The following is a 21,463-nucleotide window of genomic DNA, read 5'->3' on the forward strand; positions in this document are numbered from 1 at the left end:
GAAGGACAAGCATGTAGAAAGAAGAGCTGGAGCTCTGAAAGGCTAACTCCTTGTTTCCAGTGAGGGGTTAGGAGACTTGTGATGGGAGGAGACACATCTCCACCTGGTGGAGAAGAGATGGAGTCAGATGTGCTGGAAGCCCGGGGCTGCCCTTCACTCACTTTGCAAAGCCACCAGGAAGGAGCTGGAAAAGCTGGCAAGAGTAAAGTGAAATTGTGTATTTGAATCATTATTCTGTTTATTCTGCTTTTATGATGAAAAGGTCTTCACGTGACTGTTCTGAGTGCCTTTGAACAGGGTAAAGACTGTCTTCTAGTGAAAAACAAACAATGCACACTCCAGAGGAATTACAGTATCTGGCCTGTACTAGTTCCCAGGTGGCGCTAGTGGTGAAGATGCTGCTTGCCAGTATAGGAGACCTAAAGATGCCGCTTCGATCCCTGGATCGGGAAGATCCCCGGGAGACGGGCATGGCAACCCACTCCAGTTTTCTTGCCTGGAAAATCCCATGGACAGAGGAGCCTGGAGGGCTACAGTCCGTAGGGTTGCAAAGAGTCAAACACGACTGAAGCTACTTAACCTGCACGTGCATAGCCACTTTGCAGTTTAAATAAAGACATAGAAAAGAAATAGAGTGATCTGATTTTCCGGCAATGGAGAGTATTAACTCCCGCAAAAATATGTATTTTATAAGACTTTGAAATAGGAAATTTGTATTTTTGGACCTCTTCGGTGGTTGAAAAGGAGACTCTTTTAATTACTTTGCCTTGAACATGCCTTTGGAGGGAGGGTGATAAGGGTAGCATGAGTTGATAGTGTAAGAATCAGTCCTGTAAGTCAGGAGGAAGTCCAGAGAGAAGGGCCTGTGTTTGTGTAATACATAGCTCTATTTTTTTTTTAAACTAAAGCTGAAGAGATGTTTGTTCAGACAGATGTATGTTCAAATCCTGATACTTTTAACTATCTTTATCCTCAAGTGCTGGCAACCTCATATAGTGAATATGAGGATTAAATATGTCTAAATTTTTAAATTTATTTAAAATTTATTTTAAAATGCTTATTGCACCAATAAGAACTTAATAAATACTAGTTGCTATGAAAATATAAAGGATGAAACAGATGTATCCATTATAACAAACATCTCTTTCATTTTCTAAAGTAATATATGAGTGTTTAGGTTTTTTAAAATTAATAGTACAAGATAAGTTAATTTTTAAATGTAATGCCTCTCCAAAAATAGTAAATTGAGCATTATGAAAGTACTTAAGTTAGTCAATTGTTACTTCATTATCATGGAAAACAGAATTGTGCGTCACTAGAATGGTAAGAATTTTATATGGTGTTGATACCCAGATGATTTAATTAGATTGAAGAGGATTGGAACCAGTGCCCTGAAAATCTCACAACACAAAATTTTTTCACATAAAATTTTATATTTAATATGGTTTTAAAGTTTTGCTGATATTTGAAAGAATAACATGCCTATGATCCCAATTTTTTCTCTCTGTAAAACAAGTGCATTTAAAACAATTTATTCCCACTGGCTTAGTTGAATAGATAAACCTCTGATACTACTAAATGCATGTAAAAAGAGAAAGAATAAGATTCCTGTATTTCCTTTCAGATTTTCAGACGTTGCTGGTTGGTTTTCAAGAAGGCATCTAGTAAAGGACCCAGAAGGCTAGAAAAATTTCCCGATGAGAAGGCAGCATATTTCAGGAACTTTCATAAGGTAAGTCATGGTCTCTGGAATCTCTGGGGAATAACTGGACCGTTGGCAACAACTGTGGAGACATTTCTTTTGATAGATAAAATCTGCAGAGGCCATAATGCATGGCTAGGATAAAACGTCCCTGTGCTGATAAAATGCAAGTTATTTTTCTCCTTTATTTTAATCATCTACTGTAAATGCCAGTGGTACCTCTGCAAAATGAAAGGCTCATTTTTATTGCTACTTTGCAAAATGAGATGCCTCATAACTCAACCAGATCATTTCCCAAGGTGCTGAGTAGGCAGTTTCCCTCTGTTCAGGTTAATTGTGCATTTGTTACTTTGATTTTAACTGTGGGCAATGTTTAGGAGATAAAACTTTTGAGGCTGGTGTGAGCAGTGTTAATGACACTGTTAATGTACAAAGCACTTGATGTTTACAGCTTAACAAGAAAGCGATCGTTGTGCATGCTGATATGTAGAGATGTGGCATAAATCCTATGAGTCAAATATCAATTTCCTAAAAATATATGAGTATGAGTTGAAAGTTAAAAATATGTAAGAAATCACCATAGAATGATGCTGAATGTGCTGCTGAAAGTTATCTCTGGTGATAATGTCAAAATGAGTTAGGTATTTGATAGTAAGGTGGAGGATTCATGATCAGAATGCAGAACTGTGGAGCAGTGTTGCTTTTTGACAGAATGCCCACATAAACTCAGGGAAGACCTTAATTCCTTCATGGCAGTAACAAAGAATAAGTTACCCCGAATACTGTAATGAGTCTGTGGAACTTATTTTCTGTGATATATAGTTCTTATTTCTTCTTTTATTAAAAGATAGAGTGCATTCCAGGGATGAGGAGCATGGCAGGGCTAAATAAGCATAGCACCAAGGATTTTTTGTGAAGAACAGGGAAGCCCTGGCTTGCTGCAGTCCTTGGGGTCGTAAAAGTTGGGCACAGCTTAGCAACTGAACAACAAAGGTTTCTAGGAGAGTGAAACTACCCTTTATTATAACAGTGAATGTGTGCCATTATACATTTGTCCAAAGCCATAAAATAGACACCACCAAGAGTGAACCTTGCTATAACATATGAACTTTGGGTGATTATGTTATATTAAAGCAGATTCATTCATGAGTTATAACAAATGTGCCATCTGGTGAGGATGTTGCTAATGGGAGAGGCTGTCTGTGTGTGTGTGTGCTCAGTCATATCCGACTCTTGCGACCTCATGGACTGTAGCCCTCCAGGCTCCTTTGTCCATGGTCCTCTCCAGACAAGAATGCTGGAGTGAGTTGCCATGCACTCCTCCAGGGGATCTTCCTGACTCGGGGATTGAACCTGCATCTCTTGTGTCTCCTGCATTGACAGGTGGATTCTTTACCACTGCACCACCTGGGAAGCCCACATGCATATGGGGGCAGGCAGTAAAAGGGAAATCTCTGTAATTTCCGCTCAGTATTGCAGTGAACATAAAACTGCTCTAAAAGGTAAAATCTATTACAAATAGATTATTCAGCAATCAGGTGCTAACCAATTGTATTACACAAATAGCTAGCAGTCATTTGTGTTAGACTTGAACCTATATCATAAGGCTTAAAATGTGAACTTCTTTAACTCTCTATGAGGTATTCTATATATTAATACACATTTATAACTGGAGAATCCAAGTTTAAGTTCCTGCCAAAACACTTATAAGCTCATGGGAGTTTGGTTTTCTCTTGAGTACATGGATTTTAAAATCGTTATATCACATGTCTGTCTTTAGAGGAAAAGATATTTGTAGCCTGAAGTCATGCTGATATTTTGTATGATGATAAAGATTGTGGCAGTAGTTTTAAACCTGACTTAATAAGAAACTACCAGGTATGTCTGTGACATTTAGTTTTTGAGTAAAATTTTGAAAGACTAAGCATAGTGTATGTTCTGTGGATTCCTGGTCAGAACACTTGCCTGCTGGTCATTGATGTACCCTGGCTGCCCACTCTCTAGCCAGTGCGTCTAGAGTCCTCATACTCAGCCATCTTTTACTTGACAAATGGCAACATTCCAGTATTATAACCACTTATTAGGGTTAATAGTTTAGACTGAAATAAGGCATCTGATTTATACCTTGCCCTGGGCTCTTCACTGGGGATACTGAGATATACATACCCTGAAAGAGTTTGTATTCCAGTGAAAAGACACACATATGCAGATAACTTTAATTCAATATGAGCAAGTCTTAATAAATTGAAAAGAGTTGAAGTCATAAAGAATGTGTTCTCTGACCATAAATAATTTAAATTAGAAGTTGGTATTATCAAGTAAACTCTAATTATTTGGGAATTAGCATATTCCAAGGGGTAATAATCAAAAAGGAAATGCAGTAGTCACAGAGGCTATTAGCAAATATTCTAAACTCAAAAATCATAAAATACAAGTATCAACATGTGTGGAATATAGAACTACATGAGTAATTACAGGGAAATGTATATCTGTAAGTTTTTACATTACAAAGAAACAATAAATGGAGGAGAAAATATCAATGAAATAAAAAGCAAAGTAATAATAAGGAAATTTTATAAAGTCCATAGCTGCTTCTTTTTAAAAAAAAAAAATTTACTTGATAAACTGTTAACCAAATTTATCAAGAAAAAAATATTTTAAAAAATCAAAGACTGGGATGAGTAGATGGGTTATCCACTACAAATTCTACAACTATTAAAAGGATAATAAGAGTATATTGTGAGCAAATATGATTTTAAATTTTTGACAAATTAAATGAAATAGTCAAACTCCTTGAAAGACACAAACCACCCAGGCTTATTCAGTAGTTCAAGATCTAATAAAAACTTTTAACTTATAGTTCAATAATATTCCTACCAAAAAATCTTGATCTCCATATCATTTCACTTGTTAATTAATACTATAACATATTTAAAGTGAAAAAAGAATCCACATAATTTCTTAAGGAAAATATAAAGAAGAAACCCTTTCAAACTCACTTTATCAGACTGATAAAACCAAAACCGAAAACCAAAACTAGACAAAGAGTCGTATGGTTAATTTAGCAAATACTGGCCATTATTCATCTAGACTAGAAATGATGGTAATTTCAATGAATTTGATAGTATTGAAGTTGGAGGTTAAAGGACAAATTTTGGGTATAATTTGTGAAAACAGACTGGAAGTACTTATGGATTAAATGTAGTGTGTAAATGAAGGGTTGGACTCATGTACTTGAGCAACAGAGATGAGGAATGGTACATTTTATGAAGATGAGGAAGACAGAAGAGCAGCCTTTGAGTACAAATCAGAAGATTTCACTTAGCATCTGTTAAATTTGAAATGTATATTAGGTATTCAAACTAAAATGTCAAGTAGTCAATTAGATAAACAGATGTGGGCTTGGGTGGGAGAAATGTCACTGTTAAAGTTATTCATTTGACTGTCATTGGCATGTTGATAGTACTTTACTCTGGAGCACTGGATAAAATGTCATTAGGAGAAAATGAAGGAAAAGGAGATAATTAACATTCCAACACGTAAAGGATTAGCAGAGGTGGAGGGTCCAGGAGAGAAAGCTGAGAACAGCAGGCAGTAAGAGCAGAAGAATAACTTGAAGGGTAGACCATTGGAAACTAAGAGAAAACTGTGCTAAAAACATTTGAACATACATTTTTTTAAAATTCTGAACAAATGGTCATCTGTGTCTAGTTGTAGAGATTGAGAAAGGTGACAGAAAAGGGACTGTTGGATTTATAACATGGTCTTTGATGGCTTTGCCAAGAATTTTTTCAATGAAATATGGGGACTAATTTCACTTGGAGTAGCTTACATGAGATTGAGGGGCAAGAAACAAACAGCAACCCAGGCAATTATTTTCAAGATGTTTTGCTGTAAAATTGAGCCTGTGTATAACAGTTGTTTTTAAAATATGAAATGTATTTAATATCCTTGTATGCCAGTGGGAATAATCTAGTAGACCAAAGATGTGATGATTAGATGTTTCCTTTGTATAATGATAGGGTTTGGTCTTTAAGAGAACCAGAGAGCTTTCATTTTAACAAAAAAAAAAAAAAAAGAAAGAAAATGACTGTAGATATAAATGGGTTAAATAAAAATTAATGTTAGAAAACTATCACTAACGCTTTTAAAACATATACAATTTATGTATGTGAGCTTTCTCCAGTCTGTGAAAATTGAATCACGAAAGATCCTGTGGAGCACAGTGAGAATAGGAATGGTTCATCTTCTAATAAATAACTAAACAGATATCACTGACTGTAGCTTGGAGCTTCCTAAAGCACATTAATAACTAGATTCAGTGTATGTGACAGCTAAAATGTACTTTTCTGGTGGGTGTGTTATGAAGATTAAAGTTTTCTGTTATTACAACTTATCCTTCACAGCATTTGAGAGCCTAATTTTGTTTCCTAGTGATTTAAATTTCCTTTCAGAAATTTTATCTTATTTTTTCTTTGGTGATTGCACAGTAATACCATGAAGTTAGACCAGTTTTGATACAGAAGAACACTTTCGTCATGATTCATCAGTAATAAGAAATCTTAAAGGGTGTTTTCAGGAAAATATATAAATGGTCTCTTCTCTTATTTTAATACTATTTTAGCAAGTTTTGCCTAATGATTGACTGGCTATCTTATTATAGGCTTAGAGTGAAAAAAAAAAAATTACAAGCTTTCCACTTTGTATATGTTAAGTTTGAAATGTCTCTTAGGCATCCAAACCAAAATATTCATATCAACCTCACTACTTCTCTTCTTCTTCCTACAGTCTTAACTAGCTCCATGACACTGATTTTTGCTTCTTTTTTTTTCTTAATATACAGCTACCATCATTTAAAGTCTCATTTATCATCTCTTCTATTATTCAATACTGCCATTCTTTATCACTCACACACAATAAAGTTGTACCTAGCCATCAAAATTATATCACCTTTAGGCAACTCTGATGTTCCTCAAGTTAAAGTAAAAACTTTCCGTGTAAATATTTGCTTTCACTGGATGAGATAAGGAACATACAGGTGCATCTTGCCTATAAAAGTAATTTCCATTCTGCTACAAAGGAAAAGAGGCTTGCCCTGAATATTGGGAGGTAACAATCAAATGCAATTCAGTATAACAAATAAAGTGCTATTTTAATTAGATATATAAAATATTTTGGCCACCTGATGCAAGGAGCTGACTCATTGGAAAAGACCCTGATGTTGGGAAAGATTGAAGGCAATAGAAGCAGGCAACAGAAAATGAGATGGTCAGATAGCATCACTGACTCAATGGGCATGAATTTGAGCAAACTCTGGGAGACAGTGAAAGACAGGGAAGCCTGGCATGCCGCAGTCCTTGGTGTCACAAAGTCAGACACGACTTAGTGACTGAACAGCAACAGCAAGATACATTGTTCTGTGAGACAACAATGTCCAGTGACAGAATAGACACTGAAGTTCAGAGGATGAAGATAAGATGCTCTTCTTCTTTTCCCGGTAGGGAGGGTCGCCCTCCTTCTCTATGAGTACTGAGCCATAAAGAAGATACTACCTGTGAACTCTTTGAGGCTAGAGCAGTCAGAAAATGTTGAGTTATTATCATTATCGTCTTAAGTTTTTACAATCTGAGAACGTAAGGTTATAAATAGCTAACTATAATGAAATACAATGAAATGTGGTAATAAAAGTACAAGGGAATGGTTGTCTACCTCTGGAGAATAGGACTTTCCAAAGCGCTTCTTTAGATTGCTCTGTTTTTGACAAAGCAAAATAATGGAGAGGAATGCATTATATGAGGGCGAAAAGGTGAATAAACATACTGAAAAGTTACACTGTATGGTGAGTTGAAGAAAATCTGAGGAATCTATCTAGTGTTGGCAAAGCTTGAGAGGACTACAGTGATGAATGACAAGCTCGAAGGATGTGGATGGGGTCAGTGAAGGGTCATAAATGCCTTCCATGTGACTTTGACCTTGTCCTTTAAGCAACAGAACAGTTGTGAAGGGTTTTAAATGGTTTTTCATATTATCAAATATGTATTTAGAAAAAAACCGTTTGTGTGCCATCACGTCAAATGGATAGGCTAATAGAATATACACAGAGAAACAATATAATTAAATGTTGTAATATTGTCATTTCCCCCAAATAGACAACACACTCCTGAATGGAGAAAGGTGAAGTGAATGGAGAGGAGATAGATTTTGGTGATGTTTTCCAGATACAGTCAAGGAGAATTAGGAAGACTTCCTGGAGACGTGGATGGACCTAGTGTCTGTCATACAGGATGAAGTAAGTCAGAAAGAGAAACAAACATCGTATATCAGTGCATATATGTGCAATCTAGAAAATGGTACAGATGAACTTGTTTCCAGGGCAGGACTGGAGATGCAAATGTAGACGACGGGCATGTAAACCAGGGGGTAGGGAGGGCGGGATGAACTGGGAGAGTGGCGCTGGCACGCACGCGCCGCCACGTGTCAGAGAGTGGGGACCTGCAGCACAGCACAGGGGGCTCGGGCTGGCCCGGAGGGGCGGACTGGGGAGGGGATGCAGGGGCGCGCACCTACATCTACCTGCTTCAGACTTGCACAGGAGGCGCTAACACGACCCTGCAAAGCACCTGCAATAAGAAAAAAGACTTAGTGACTGATCGGATATCGGGGAAATGGAAGAGACGGGAGTGAGACTTGATGCCTTTCAGGAACTGAATGAGGCATGGGTGGTCGTGCTGTTCACAGAGGGTGAAGAAAAGGTCATTGTTCGCATGTTAGATTTTGAGGTATTTATATATGGTATATACATGTATCTACTATTAAACAGTTGGAAGTGCAGCCAGATTATAGTGAAACTACCCAGGAGATCAACTGAAGAGAATTCTTATAAAGATGAGTGTATATTAACATCTGTAAAAGCCTTGAAGTGAAGTGAAAGTGAAAGTCGCTCAGTTGTGTCTGACTCTTTGTGACCCCATGGACTACACAGATCATGGAATTCTCCAGGCCAGAATACTGGAGTGGGTAGCTGTTCCCTTCTCTGGGGGATCTTCCCAACCCAGGGATCAAACCCAGGTCTCCCTCATTGCAGGAGAATTCTTTACCAGCTGAGTCACAAGGGAAGCCCAAGAATACTGGAGTGGGTAGCCAATCCCTTCGCCAGCTGATCTTCCTGACCCAGGAATTGAACTGGGGTCTTCTGAATTCCAGGCAGATTCTTTACCAACTAAGCTATCAGGGAAGCCCCTTATCAGTATAAAATAAACCATTTTACCTAAAAGACACTGACCTTAGTTCCAACCTTCGGGTGACATCAGGATATTTCACAGATATTTCAATTATAAATTTATCTAGACTTACAAACCAAAAAGTGGAAACTTGGACTGAAAAAAAAAAAACAAACAGCTAATTCAAGGAATGTTAGAATATTATGAAAAGTCCCATTTAAATGAGAAACTGCTAGTAAAATAAACATGAAAATCCTAACCAATATTATTTATAAAATGTATAGTCACTATCAAGACTCTTTACATATACTACTAGCTGAAAAATGGAATAATTCTAAAGAGATAATTCTAAAGTCTTCTGGAATTTTAGTGCTGGAGAAGACTCTTGAGAGTCCCTTGGACAGCAAGGAGATGAAACCAGTCAGTCCTAACTCTGAATGTTCATTGGAACAACTGATGCTGGAGCTGAGGCTCCAGCACATTGGCCATGAGATGAGAAGAACCGACTCACTGGAAAAGACCCTGATGCTGGGAAAGATTGGAGACCAAAGGGGAGACAAAAGATTGAAGGCAACCCAGAGGATGAGATGGTTCGATTGCATGGCCGACTCAATGAACATGGATGTGAGCCAACTCTGGAGACAGTGGAGGACAGAGGAACCTGGTGTGCTGCAGTCCGTGGGGCCACAAAGACTCGGGCACAACATAGGGACTGAGCAACAGCAACAGCCTCTGACAGGCAGGCCAATAAAGAAAGGTCTCTGTGTGAAAAAACGTGGCATATTTAAAAATCTTTGTTTTCCCTCAAGCATTGATGGTCAGTCCAGTTATCAGATCACCAGAACTGGGGGGAAAAAAAAGACTTCATTTTCAAGATGGCCTAAAGATATAGACCTTTATGGATTTTCCAAATTATTCAGTTTGTTAATGTTTAAATACTAAAGCTGAAACTCCAATACTTTGGCCACCTCATACAAAGAGTTGACTCATTGGAAAAGACCCTGATGCTGGGAGGGATTGGAGGCAAGAGGAGAAGGGGACGACAGAGGATGAGATGGCTGGATGGCATCACCGACTCAATGGACATGAGTTTGAGTGAACTCCAGGAGTTGGTGATGGATGGGGGACCCGGCATGCTGCGATTTATGGGGTCACAAAGAGTCGGACACGACTGAGTAACTGAACTGAACTGAAATACCTTAAACTTGTGATTAGTCAGTTATTTTGATATGCTCTAAAATACTCTGTAGTGTTTAATAGCAATTAATTAAAATAATCAAATGAAATGTTTCAAACCTAAGTGAGGGGCTTCTGAAAAATAATCTAAAGATACAATTATTTCTGCACCAAGTTTAAATTAATGCCATACTCTATGTGGAACATACATATTCTAGAGCTTATGAGTATTAATGATCTCATTTAGACATTTGATATGTTTACTGTGAGAGAGATCTTGCAGCATAAATCAATTTTTATATGAAACTGCCATAAGATGGTATGTACTTTTTTTTACTTCTTGGCAGAAAGAAATTTGAAATTCAAATCACTAGCTGCTGAAGCGAGTTATTAAAAATGCATTAGGGTTGAAAATGTGGCTGTATATAATTGTCATAACAGATATTCAAAACAAATTTATCCTCAATGAAAACTGAGCTAAAGCAATTTACATAGAATCAGCAAATAAATTTTCCTTAATTTCCTAAGCAGATGAAAAAGAAACAGTTTATAGAAATTTTAACAAAGTAAATATGAGTGCAGTCTGTGGGGAGGAAAATATAAATAAAGTCCCTTAGAAGGATGAATGAAGATAGACCTATGCGAAGTTCTACATGACGTAAGAAAAGCAATGCTCGTTTTGGGACCAGTCTTATTTCCAAATCCCCAACAACCTGACATTGAAAACATCAACTTATTCCATCCTCTTTACTCCTATTGGAGTTGTCAGCATTTAACTGTATGTAAACATCCAAGAGAATCGGGGAAAAGATGAAAATGTCCTTATGAAGACTAGCCACCTATAAATAGAGCATATCCTTTCACTAGAAGGAAAAGCATCAGGAAATTGAAAGCAGTACTGTGTACAATGTGGTGTCTTGAAGATTTTCGCTTTGATTCCATGAAGAAATGGCTTAATGCTTAGATGAGCACCTCCTGGGCACCATGTGAAGAATAATCATTGGTGTGGATCCTCCTGAAACCCCTTCACTGGAACAAGTGAGTGATATTCACTTATTCAGGTTAAGGCATTGTATCCACTTGTGTATCTACTCATTCATTCATTCATCCTCCTATGATTATAGTTTGAAGACATCTCAGTTTCTTGAACAGAAGCTTCCATGGACACACACCTTGGTTCCTGCAGCAGTCACAGTTAATCCATGGTCATTTATTAATTGTCTCATAATATCTGAGTGCTAGTGCTAGTCATTCAGGGAAGACTCATAGAAATGGAATACAAAATGTTGGTTTGATGTGGGATAAGATGAAGGCGGGCTATGCCCAAGGCTGGATGCACTTGACTGCCAGAGGTGGAGATCAGCAAGAAAGGCCATGGGTAAAGACTTCTGGATAGAGAGAATTTGTGAAGTTGTGCTCCCAAAATAATAAGGAACTTGCAGAGGTAGACTTGATCTTTGTAATATTTGAGTCAAGGCCAGTTGAAATTTTTGCAGCATCTAAGAAATCTTCAGTAATGATCGTTCTGTGTGGTTTAAGGAAGTCTTAGAAAAGCAACCACTCAGTCATCACGATTTGTTTATTACCTACTGGTCCATGAGAGTCATCTCTTCTGTGAGAAATAGGAATCACACTCTTAGAAAAGATCTGTAAGAGTATTCTGGGCTTGATTTAGAGTATGCAGTAGTAGGATTTATGTTAGGAAAATTACTGTCTTTGTTCACTTTTTTAAACTACTCACTTGTGTGTAGGCAGTCATACACAGTGGTACTACATCAGGGGAAAGTGTAGTGTGATTTAAACAATGTCTTTCTCTCACTTTCCTATCTGTAAAATGCAAATAATATTATAGCTCAGAAAGTAAGATGACAATTTCATGTAAGATGATGTGTAAATGTAAAACAGTTATGGTTATACAAGTCATTTCTGCCTCAGATTTTGCATCTTTGAAACCAGGGACATTTTTCATACCAACTTTAGAAAAATTCTGAGACCAATTTGCATGATAAAGTAATTTGTAGTTTCAAACAAGCCATTTTCCATGGTAAATCAGATAGTAATTTGAGAAAGAATATTCAACAGCATGATTTTGTTATGACATTATTTCCATCATTTCTGAAGCATTTTTACATATATATAAGGGATTTAGATCCAATGCCCTTAATTATTGTTTCAGAATATCATCAATGCATCTGGAGTTTTTCAAAATCTCTTTTTACCCATTAACAAACTCTACTTAATTGTGTAATATTTGACAGATGCAGCAGGAGAAATGATAATTGCATAATGTTCACTGAGGATAAATTGTTTTTCTATCATTAATGGAATGTTATGTATTACATTTCAAGTAATGAATGCATATTTATTTACAACTTACAATTTTAAGGATGTTTCAGTGAGACTTTATTCTTCAATTATGACTTTGTACCTTGCTATAAATATCTATATAACATCTTTTATTTTATAAATAATGGTGTTTAATGTTTGTTTCAAATTTATATAATATTTTAAAAATTATAAATCCTTTTTACATCTACTACTTCAGTAACAAAAGGTAAAATTTTAATTGCCCATGAAACAGTCTTAAGTTAGAAACCAATAATAGCTTCTAACCTGATTTTATTTAGAGAACATATTCTTAGTTCAAGGAACCATAGGCTTTGAGAGTCAGTGAAATTCTTGTTTTGATGATAATTATTGCATTTGTTAAATTATGTGTAGAAATAATTTTGAAATCAAAATTATTTTTATACATAATTTGATGTCTAGACTGAAGAGGTGATTGAATTCCTTATATACAATATTTAGGGAAATTAATGTTTTTCCCTATTTATTTGGAGACAAAGAGAGAAAATAAAAGAGAGATTGTTAACTGTTATGCAACTATTTTCCCCCGAGTTTTCCTTTGAAACAAGTTAATCATAGAAATCCGGGTACTATAAAATTAAAATTTAATCGGATTTGCAGTAGACTGTATTTCTCCACTGATCCTTTTACCCTTTCATAAAAAGGTTTTCTTGGTGTAGTGGGAATTGTCCTAATCCTGGAGCTACCAGGAAGTTCTCATTGTCTTAGAGCTGGTACACCTGACTCGCTGATGGTGGACCTAAAAGTCAGCTTTGCTCTCTTTTATTCCAGTTCTACCTTGCAAGTAAACTCACAAGGTCAGACCCATTATTATCCCAAAAGCTTGGATATTTTATGCATATAATCACATTTGACAATAACTGGAATATTGCTTTCACTTTAATGGCAACCCACTCCAGTATTCTTGCCTGGGAAATTCCATGGACGGCGGAGTCTACAGTCCATGGGGTTGCAGAAAGTCGAACATGGCTTAGCAACTAAACAACTGAAACAGTGATCATACTCTTTTCCACTCTGTGTCCTTTACTAGAGAAACATAATTGTTCCCATTAGCTATATTAGGAGTTATCACATACTAGGCCATAGAGCGGAGAAGGCAATGGCACCCCACTCCAGTACTCTTGCCTGGAAAATCCCACGGACGGAGGAGCCTGGTAGGCTGCAGTCCATGGGGTTACGAAGAGTCGGACACGACTGAGTGACTTCACTTTCACTTTTCACTTTCATGCATTGGAGAAGGAAGCGGCAACCCACTCCAGTGTTCTTGCCTGGAGAATCCCAGGGACAGGGGAGCCTCATGGGCTGCTGTCTATGGGGTCGCACAGAGTCAGACACAACTGAAGTGGCTTAGCAGCAGCAGCAGCCGCCACCAATAGAGAGCTGAGCGGAAAACTAACTCAGAGCACTGGGAAGTTGTAACTGTCATATAATTAATAGCAGTTGACCTGCTAGAATTTCATTAGAATATCATTCAGTTGACTTTCTATGGAGGGTGGATTTCCCTCCCTGCCTCCCTCTCTCCCTCCCTCTTTTCCCTCTCTCCCTTCCCCTCTTCCCTCTCCTTCCTTCCTCCTTTTTGTTTTTCTAGTGTGACAGAAAAAAAAAAAAATGACCTTTTCCAGTTCTGGCCACAGGACTGGCCAAATTTCTCCAAGCTAGGCTTCAGCAATATATGAACCGTGAACTTCCAGATGTTCAAGTTAGTTTTAGAAAAGGCAGAAGAACCAGAGATCAAATTGCCAACATCTGCTGGATCATTGAAAAAGCAAGAGTTCCAGAAAAACATCTATTTCTGCTTTATTGACTATGCCAAAGCCTTTGACTGTGTGGATCACAATAAACTGTGGAAAATTCTGAAAGAATTGGGATTACCAGACCACCTGGCCTGCCTCTTGAGAAATCTGTATGCAGGTCAGGAAGCAACAGTTAGAACTGGACATGGAACAACAGACTGGTTCCAAATAGGAAAAGGAGTATGTCAAGGCTGTATATTGTCACCTTGCTTATTTAATTATATGCAGAGTACGTCATGAGAAACGGTGAGCTGGAGGAAGCACAAGCTGGAATCAAGATTGCCAGGAGAAATATCAATAACCTCAAATATGCAGATGACACCATCCTTATGGCAGAAAGTGAAGAAGAACTGAAGAGCCTCTTGATGAAAGTGAAGAGGAGAGTGAAAAAGTTGGCTTAAAGCTCAACATTCAGAAAACTAAGATCATGGCATCCAGTCCCATCATTTCATGGCAAATAGATGGGGAAACAGTGGAGACAGTGGCTGACTTTATTTTTCTGGGCTCCAAAATCACTGCAAATGGTGATTGCAGCCATGAAATTAAAAGACACTTGCTCCTTGTAAGGAAAGTTATGACCAACCTAGACAGCATATTAAAAAGCAGAGATATTACTTTGTCAACAAAGGTCCATCTAGTCAAGGCTATGGTTTTTCCAGTGGTCATGTATGGATGTGAGAGTTGTACTATAAAGAAAGCTACATGCAGAAGAATTGATGCTTTTGAACTGTGGTGTTGGAGAGTACTCTTGAGAGTCCCTTGGACTGCAAGGAGATCCAACCAGTCCATCCTAAAGGAAATCAGTCCTGGGTTTTTATTGGTAGGGCTGATTTTGAAGCTGAAACTCCAATACTTTGGCCACCTGATGCATAGAGCTGACTCATTTGAAAAGACCCTGATGCTGGGAAAAATTGAGGGCAGGAGGAGAAGGGGATAACAGAGGATGAGATGGTTGGATGGCATCACCGACTCAATGGACATGGGTTTGGGTGGACTCTGGGAGTTGGTAATGGATAGGGAGGCCTGGTATGCCTCATGGGGTTGCAAAGAGTCGGACATGACTGAGCAACTGAAGTGAACTGAAAGTGAACTGAAGTGTCATTGAACTCAGCTGCAAAGATTGGTTTAATTGCTATCATCATTCATCTCTATAATTGATTAATCTATTTTCTTCTCATTCCTTAATCCCATTCATCTCTCCGCTTCCATTATCATTATAATGAGTTTGATGGGAAACTTTATGTGAATCTTATAAGTGTATACTGTTGATTTCTTGAACATGTCCTGCTTTGTAAATTCACTTAAGTAATATTGTATTATAACTTATTGTGTTTCTTATTTTTAATTCTTGCTGCATTATGGCTTTTAAGACCTGTTTGTCAGTTGCTTCTGTTACATTGAGCCCCATGGTTTGCATCCATTGTATTTTACTTCTCCATTTTTCCCAGTGATAGAAACTAGATAGCCACCTACTACTCATTACCTCAGACTGCGGTAATTAAGATTTTAGTTCTGTGTCTTTATGACCCAATGTGAGCAGTTTTCTGGGATATATAAAAAGAATGAGATCATTGTGTTGAGTGTGGGAGTGCCTGAATATGTGCAACCAGATGAATTTCCGGAAAGCATCTCCACTCTATCTACTGGGTACATGACGGTTCTATATTCTCACATTTTCATTGACACCTACCATTACTCTTTAAGTTTTCCCAATCTGATGGGTGTGAAGTGATATTCAATTGTGTTTGAGCATAATGTTTTTCTATTGCCAATGAATTTGGTAAATTCTTCCTATGCATAATTGCTTTCCAAATTTATTCTTCTCTGAACCATTTGATCATATCATTGGTCCATATCATACTGGGGTCCCTTTATTTTTCTGGCTGTTTTATGAGGTTTTCTGTCTAAACACTAGTCTTACTTCAGTTTTAGATATTATAAATAAATTCTCACCTCTGTCAACTGTCTGTTCACTTTCTGGAGTCCAGAAATCTCCAAACTTGGATGTATTCAAATTTGTCATGAGTCAGGCTTCAGCAGCTTTCTTTAAGAAATACTTCCCTACATCCCTATACCATACATCACAAAGATATCATCTGACATTTTATTCAATTAGAATTATAGTTTTGTCTTTCATCTATCTGGTGTCCAGATCTTATATGAAGTTAGGAACTCCATTTTTTTTAATCCTTAGGGATCCAGTTTTCACTAGTCTATTTGTTAAATGAGCTATTTTCTCAGTTATTGTGGTGGCATGTATTTCACGGGGCTTCCCAGGAGGCGATACTCACGCACATACATTTTTCTCGGATCTCTCTCCTCTGTACTGTCTGGATGTTTGTTCTTGGACCACTAACATGCCACGTGTCTTAAACTGCTGCCAGGTCACATGATGCTATAGCATTTGTTAGAGCAACTGTTTCCCAAACACACTCCGTTCTTACTTTATAAAGGTACCTTAGCAATTTATCTAAGGGCATGGAATATGCTTTCTTTACTTTGGGCTTCCCTGGTGGCTCAGACAGTAAAGAATCTGCCTGCAGTGCAAGAGATCTGGGTTCTGATCCCCTGGAGAAGGGAATGGCACACTACTCCACTATTCTCACCTGGAGAATCCCATGGACAGAGGAGCCTGGTGGGCTACAGTCTGTGGGGTCACAAAGAGTCGGACACAGCTGAGCAGCTAACACTTTCACTTTACTTTAGCTTCTCTCTTTAAGTTTTAAATTTTTCTCCAACAAAATCCGTGGGTACTTTACAGTTTTTCTTGTTATAGTGAAGGTAATTTCTTCTAGTTAACAATTGTTAGTGTATACGGATCCTGTTAGTCTCTTGCGTTAACTATATTTGATAACTGCTGTATACTTTTGTGTTAATAGTTTTTTCCTATTAATGCTGTTGGTATTTTCATATCAGTGATCATATTGTCTGCAAATATGGGTAGTTCTGTCTCCTCCTTTCTTAGTCTTTTTCTTACCTTCCTGTCCAGGACCTTTGCTACCTGATCAAGAGCCCCTTTGCCATTCTTCCAGTAGGAAAGGGACTCTGTCTAGTACTTGTGCATAAAGTAAAATAAGTTTTGGTGAATCAATTGTAAATAAAATCCCTTTCTATTCTTCATATATTTAGGGGTCTTTTTCTCATAAAGGTATTGAACTGTATCAATGATATTATTTTTCTTTAGCCTGCTGAGGTAACCATGTGATTTTTCTCATGGAGTCTATAAATTTTGAGAACTACTCTTAGACACTTTCTGATGTTATCTATGCTTTAGGTGACTCAAGGTAAATACAGATGTGTTCTTTGCTTCTTAGGAAACTAATATCTAGAGAAATAGGTCTCTATACACATTTTTTGTCATTTTTTTTCTGTCATTTTACCTTCATTCAAGACAACTGACTTTAAAGCACAAATTGGCTGTCCAAATTCAAATAATACTGTGTAATCATGTTGGAGAAGACTCTTGAGAATCCCTTGGACTGCAAGGAGATCCAATCAGTCCATCCTAAAGGAAATCAGTCCTGAGTGTTCATTGGAAGGACTGATGCTGAAGCTGAAACCCCAATACTTTGGCCACCTGATGCAAAGAACCGACTCATTTGAAAAGACTCTGATGCTGGGAAAGATTGAAGGCAGGAGGAGAAGGGGACAACAGAGGATGAGATGGTTGGATGGCATCACTGACTCAATGGACATGAATTTTGGTAGACTCCAGGAGTTGGTGATGGACAGGGAGGCCTGGTGTGCTGCAGTCCATGGGGTCGCAAAAAGTTGGACATGACTGAGTGAACTGAACTGAACTGAACTGAATCATGTAAGTTTCCTAGGTTAGCCTAACAGACTACTGCAGATTTGTCTTAAAATTACAGTAAGGATCAGAGGTCAAGGGTCAGGGTGTTGGCTGGGCTGCACCTCCAGAGTCTCTGAGAGGATCCTCAGCCTCTGGTGGCTCCAGGGGTCCATTCAGCCTACACGCTTGTGGCCACGTCCACTGCATCCTGCCTCCCAGCTCCCTCTGCTCCTCTGTTCTTAGGACTCTGGTCATCAGCTCCGGTGTCCTCACTGAATCCAGGATGCACCCCTCTCAAGGTCCTACCCTTAATCACACCTGCAAAGACCCCTTTTCCCAAATAAGTCCCAGTCACAGGTTCTGGGGTTTAGGACCTGACATACCATTGGGAAGGGTGCTATTCTACTCATTACTGTCACTAAAAGATCTAAAGTTGTGCATCTACTGAGTCAAGTCCTAGAAGCTGCGGTGTCTCTGCTAGTATCTGTGTAGCAAAGCTCTGCCTCTCAAGGGGAGAATGACGCTAGAGCTGACAGACCCGTTTCATGCCTTTTTGTTTTTAGAGTCAATGAAACATGTTGAGAGAGAGACCAGGATGGGGGGTGGCGGGAGGGAGGAGGGAGGAAAGAGCTATAGAGATTTCCTGTTTAGTGCTTATTTTTCCTTTGTACTGATGTTCTGCATTTCTTAGCCCTGAAAATAGATTTTCTTTTTGTTTTTTTGTTTTGTTTTGTTTTTCTTTTTTTTCTTTATTTCTTTCTTTCTTTATTTTTTATTTTACTTTACAATTAATAGACAACTTCAAAATAATTTTGGAGTAATAACATAAAGAGTTTTCTGGGATACCTTTCATCCTCCCTGCAGTCTGAGGCTCTTTTGTAGTTGAATTCTCCTTCCTGTGATGACGTCTCAATTAGCCATTGTTTGCCATTATTAAATAGCATGGATTTCAGAGCAGTAGCTATCACATAAACTGGTGGGAAGAGCACCGGTGTGAGAAGCAGGAGGCGTGGCCAGGTTCTGGTCATCACTCTAGCTTGTGCTGGCCACCCCAAGAGGACAACTGTTTCCTTTTGGTGAAGTGAGGGCAGCTTAGCTCTCGGTGTTGTAAGGTAGAATGATTTTGGTTGAAAGCAACAGAAACCCCAATTCAAACAACTTAAAGACGAGCATGCTCACATATCACAGCATGTCCAGAAAAAGAAAATGGCTCCAGGGTAGGTTCATTCTTGATTCTTGCTCAAGAATGAAAATTAAGGACCTGTGGTGGTGTTTTTTTTTTTTTTTTCCTCTCTTTCCTGTCTCTGCTCTGCCATTTGTATGGTTGCCCTCATCTTCAGTCTACTAGAATGATAGCTGAAGCATCTCTGAATTGTGACACCCAGACAACACAGTATCCCCCGGAGAAGGGGCTAGATTCATCTGGTGGTTACTTCCAGATTGGAAAACATTTCTCTGTTCATAAGACACTGGTTATATTTAGGTCATATTGTCTTTCTTAAACTAATCATGAACAAGGAGACTATAACCCTAGGAGTAACAAATTCTACCATGATACTGAGAGTGAGCGATGCCTACCTGGGTACTTGGGTGACATGACATAGGAGTGCACAACGAACAAAATCAGATTCTATTAGGAATGAAGGAGCTGGAACTGGATGCTAAGTAGACAGCCAATGGTGACTGTTATAGTTAATTCTAAGTCTAGTGTAATTTTATCCATAATTATTTTCTCTAGAAGATGCATTTTGTAATGTAGTTTAATATTTGAGTGGCGTGTGCATGCTCAGGTGTGTCTGGCTCTTTGTGACCCTGTGGACTGTAGTCCACCAGGCTTCTCTGTCCACGGGATTTTCCAGGCAAGAATACTGGAGTGGGTTGCCGTTTCCTTCTCCAAAGGATTTTCCCGACCCAAGGATCAAATCTGTGTCTCTTGTGTCTCCTGCACTGGTAGGCAGATTCTTTACCACTGTGCCAGCTGACAACAGAACTTGTGATTATTGATTATGAACATGTTGGGATTGTCAGACAGCAAACATGAAAGTGTGTCACAAGGAGCTTAAAAAATGAGTTATATTGATTTTTTCAGTGGTACACATTTCATATTTTTCAGTGACAGATAAATATAAGGAAGCAGCTATTGGAAAATAGATACAAAATTTTTGGAAGTAAGCAATTATACACTTTCTATTCAAATATTGTGACCAGAATATTAAAGCATACAATATATAGGGTAACATCAATACTTAAATTATAATTATGAACACTTAGGACTTGGGCTTTCAAAAGAGATTGATATGTAATAATTGAAATAATCTACAACTTCAGTAAGTTTTTCACCTTTTCTTTTACTGGAAAATCAATATTCTCTATTCTAATGAAGAGAATTTTATTAAACTATCCTCTAAAGTGTTTATTCCCAAAAATAAAAACTCTGACCTAATTAAAACAACCATAGGAGATTAGTAAAATGTCAGGAGAGATAAGAATTATTAGTAAGATTAATAAGAAAGAAGAGTGCAGTTTGTATTCTGGTTCATTTGAATATACTTGAAAAATATCTGAAAGTTAAGTTCTTTAACTTTTCAAAATATAATTATCTTTAAAGGAAGAAACTGAATGCCTCAATAGGCAATATCTAATCTCAATTGTCATGACAGTAAACTGATGAGATATTTTAAAATTAAAAAAATATTCAGCAAACAGGCTTTTTTCAGTTATTTATCTGTATACTAATTACTGAAATTTTATTTTATGCTCGTGAGAAGCTGGTTTTAGAAAAAGCAGAGGAACCAGAGATCAAATTGCCAACATCTGCTGCATCATCAAAAAAGCAAGAGAGTTCCAGAAAAACATCTATTTCTGCTTTATTGACTATGCCAAAGCTTTTGACTTTGTGGATCACAATAAACTGTGGAAAATTCTGAAAGAAATGGTAATACCAGACCACCTAACCTGCCTCTTGAGAAATCTGTATGCAGGTCAGGAAGCAACAGTTAGAACTGGACATGGAACAACAGACTGGTTCCAAATAAGAAAAGGAGTGAATCAAGGCTGTATACTGTCACCCTGCTTATTTAGCTTATATGCAGAGTACATCATGAGAAACGCTGGGCTGGAAGAAACACAAGCTGGAATCAAGATTGCCGGGAGAAATATCAATCACCTCAGATATGCAGATGACACCACCCTTATGGCAGAAAGTTGAAAAGGAACTAAAAAGCCTCTTGATGAAAGTGAAAGGAGAGAGTGGAAAAGTTGGCTTAAAGCTCAACATTCAGAAAATGAAGATCATGCCATCCAGTCCCATCACTCCATGGGAAATAGATGGGGAAACAGTGGAAACAGTGTCAGACTTTATTTTGGGGGGCTCCAAAATCACTGCAGATGGTGACTGCAGCCATGAAATTCAAAG

General features: G+C 37.9%; 1 protein-coding gene across 1 annotated transcript in view; it reads left to right on the forward strand.

The window, feature by feature from the left end:
- The window catches only part of DOK6 (docking protein 6), a 383,598-nt gene that overhangs the window by 127,468 nt on the left and 234,667 nt on the right, over window positions 1-21,463 (forward strand). Inside the window, exon 2 of the mRNA XM_040264342.1 lies at window positions 1,625-1,732. Coding sequence (XP_040120276.1) covers window positions 1,625-1,732 — 108 coding nt within the window. The remainder of the gene's footprint in view (window positions 1-1,624; window positions 1,733-21,463) is intronic.

This window comes from Oryx dammah, unplaced genomic scaffold, assembly GCF_014754425.2.
Source record: "Oryx dammah isolate SB20612 unplaced genomic scaffold, SCBI_Odam_1.1 HiC_scaffold_22, whole genome shotgun sequence".
In the NCBI taxonomy this organism is placed as follows: Eukaryota; Metazoa; Chordata; class Mammalia; order Artiodactyla; family Bovidae; genus Oryx; species Oryx dammah.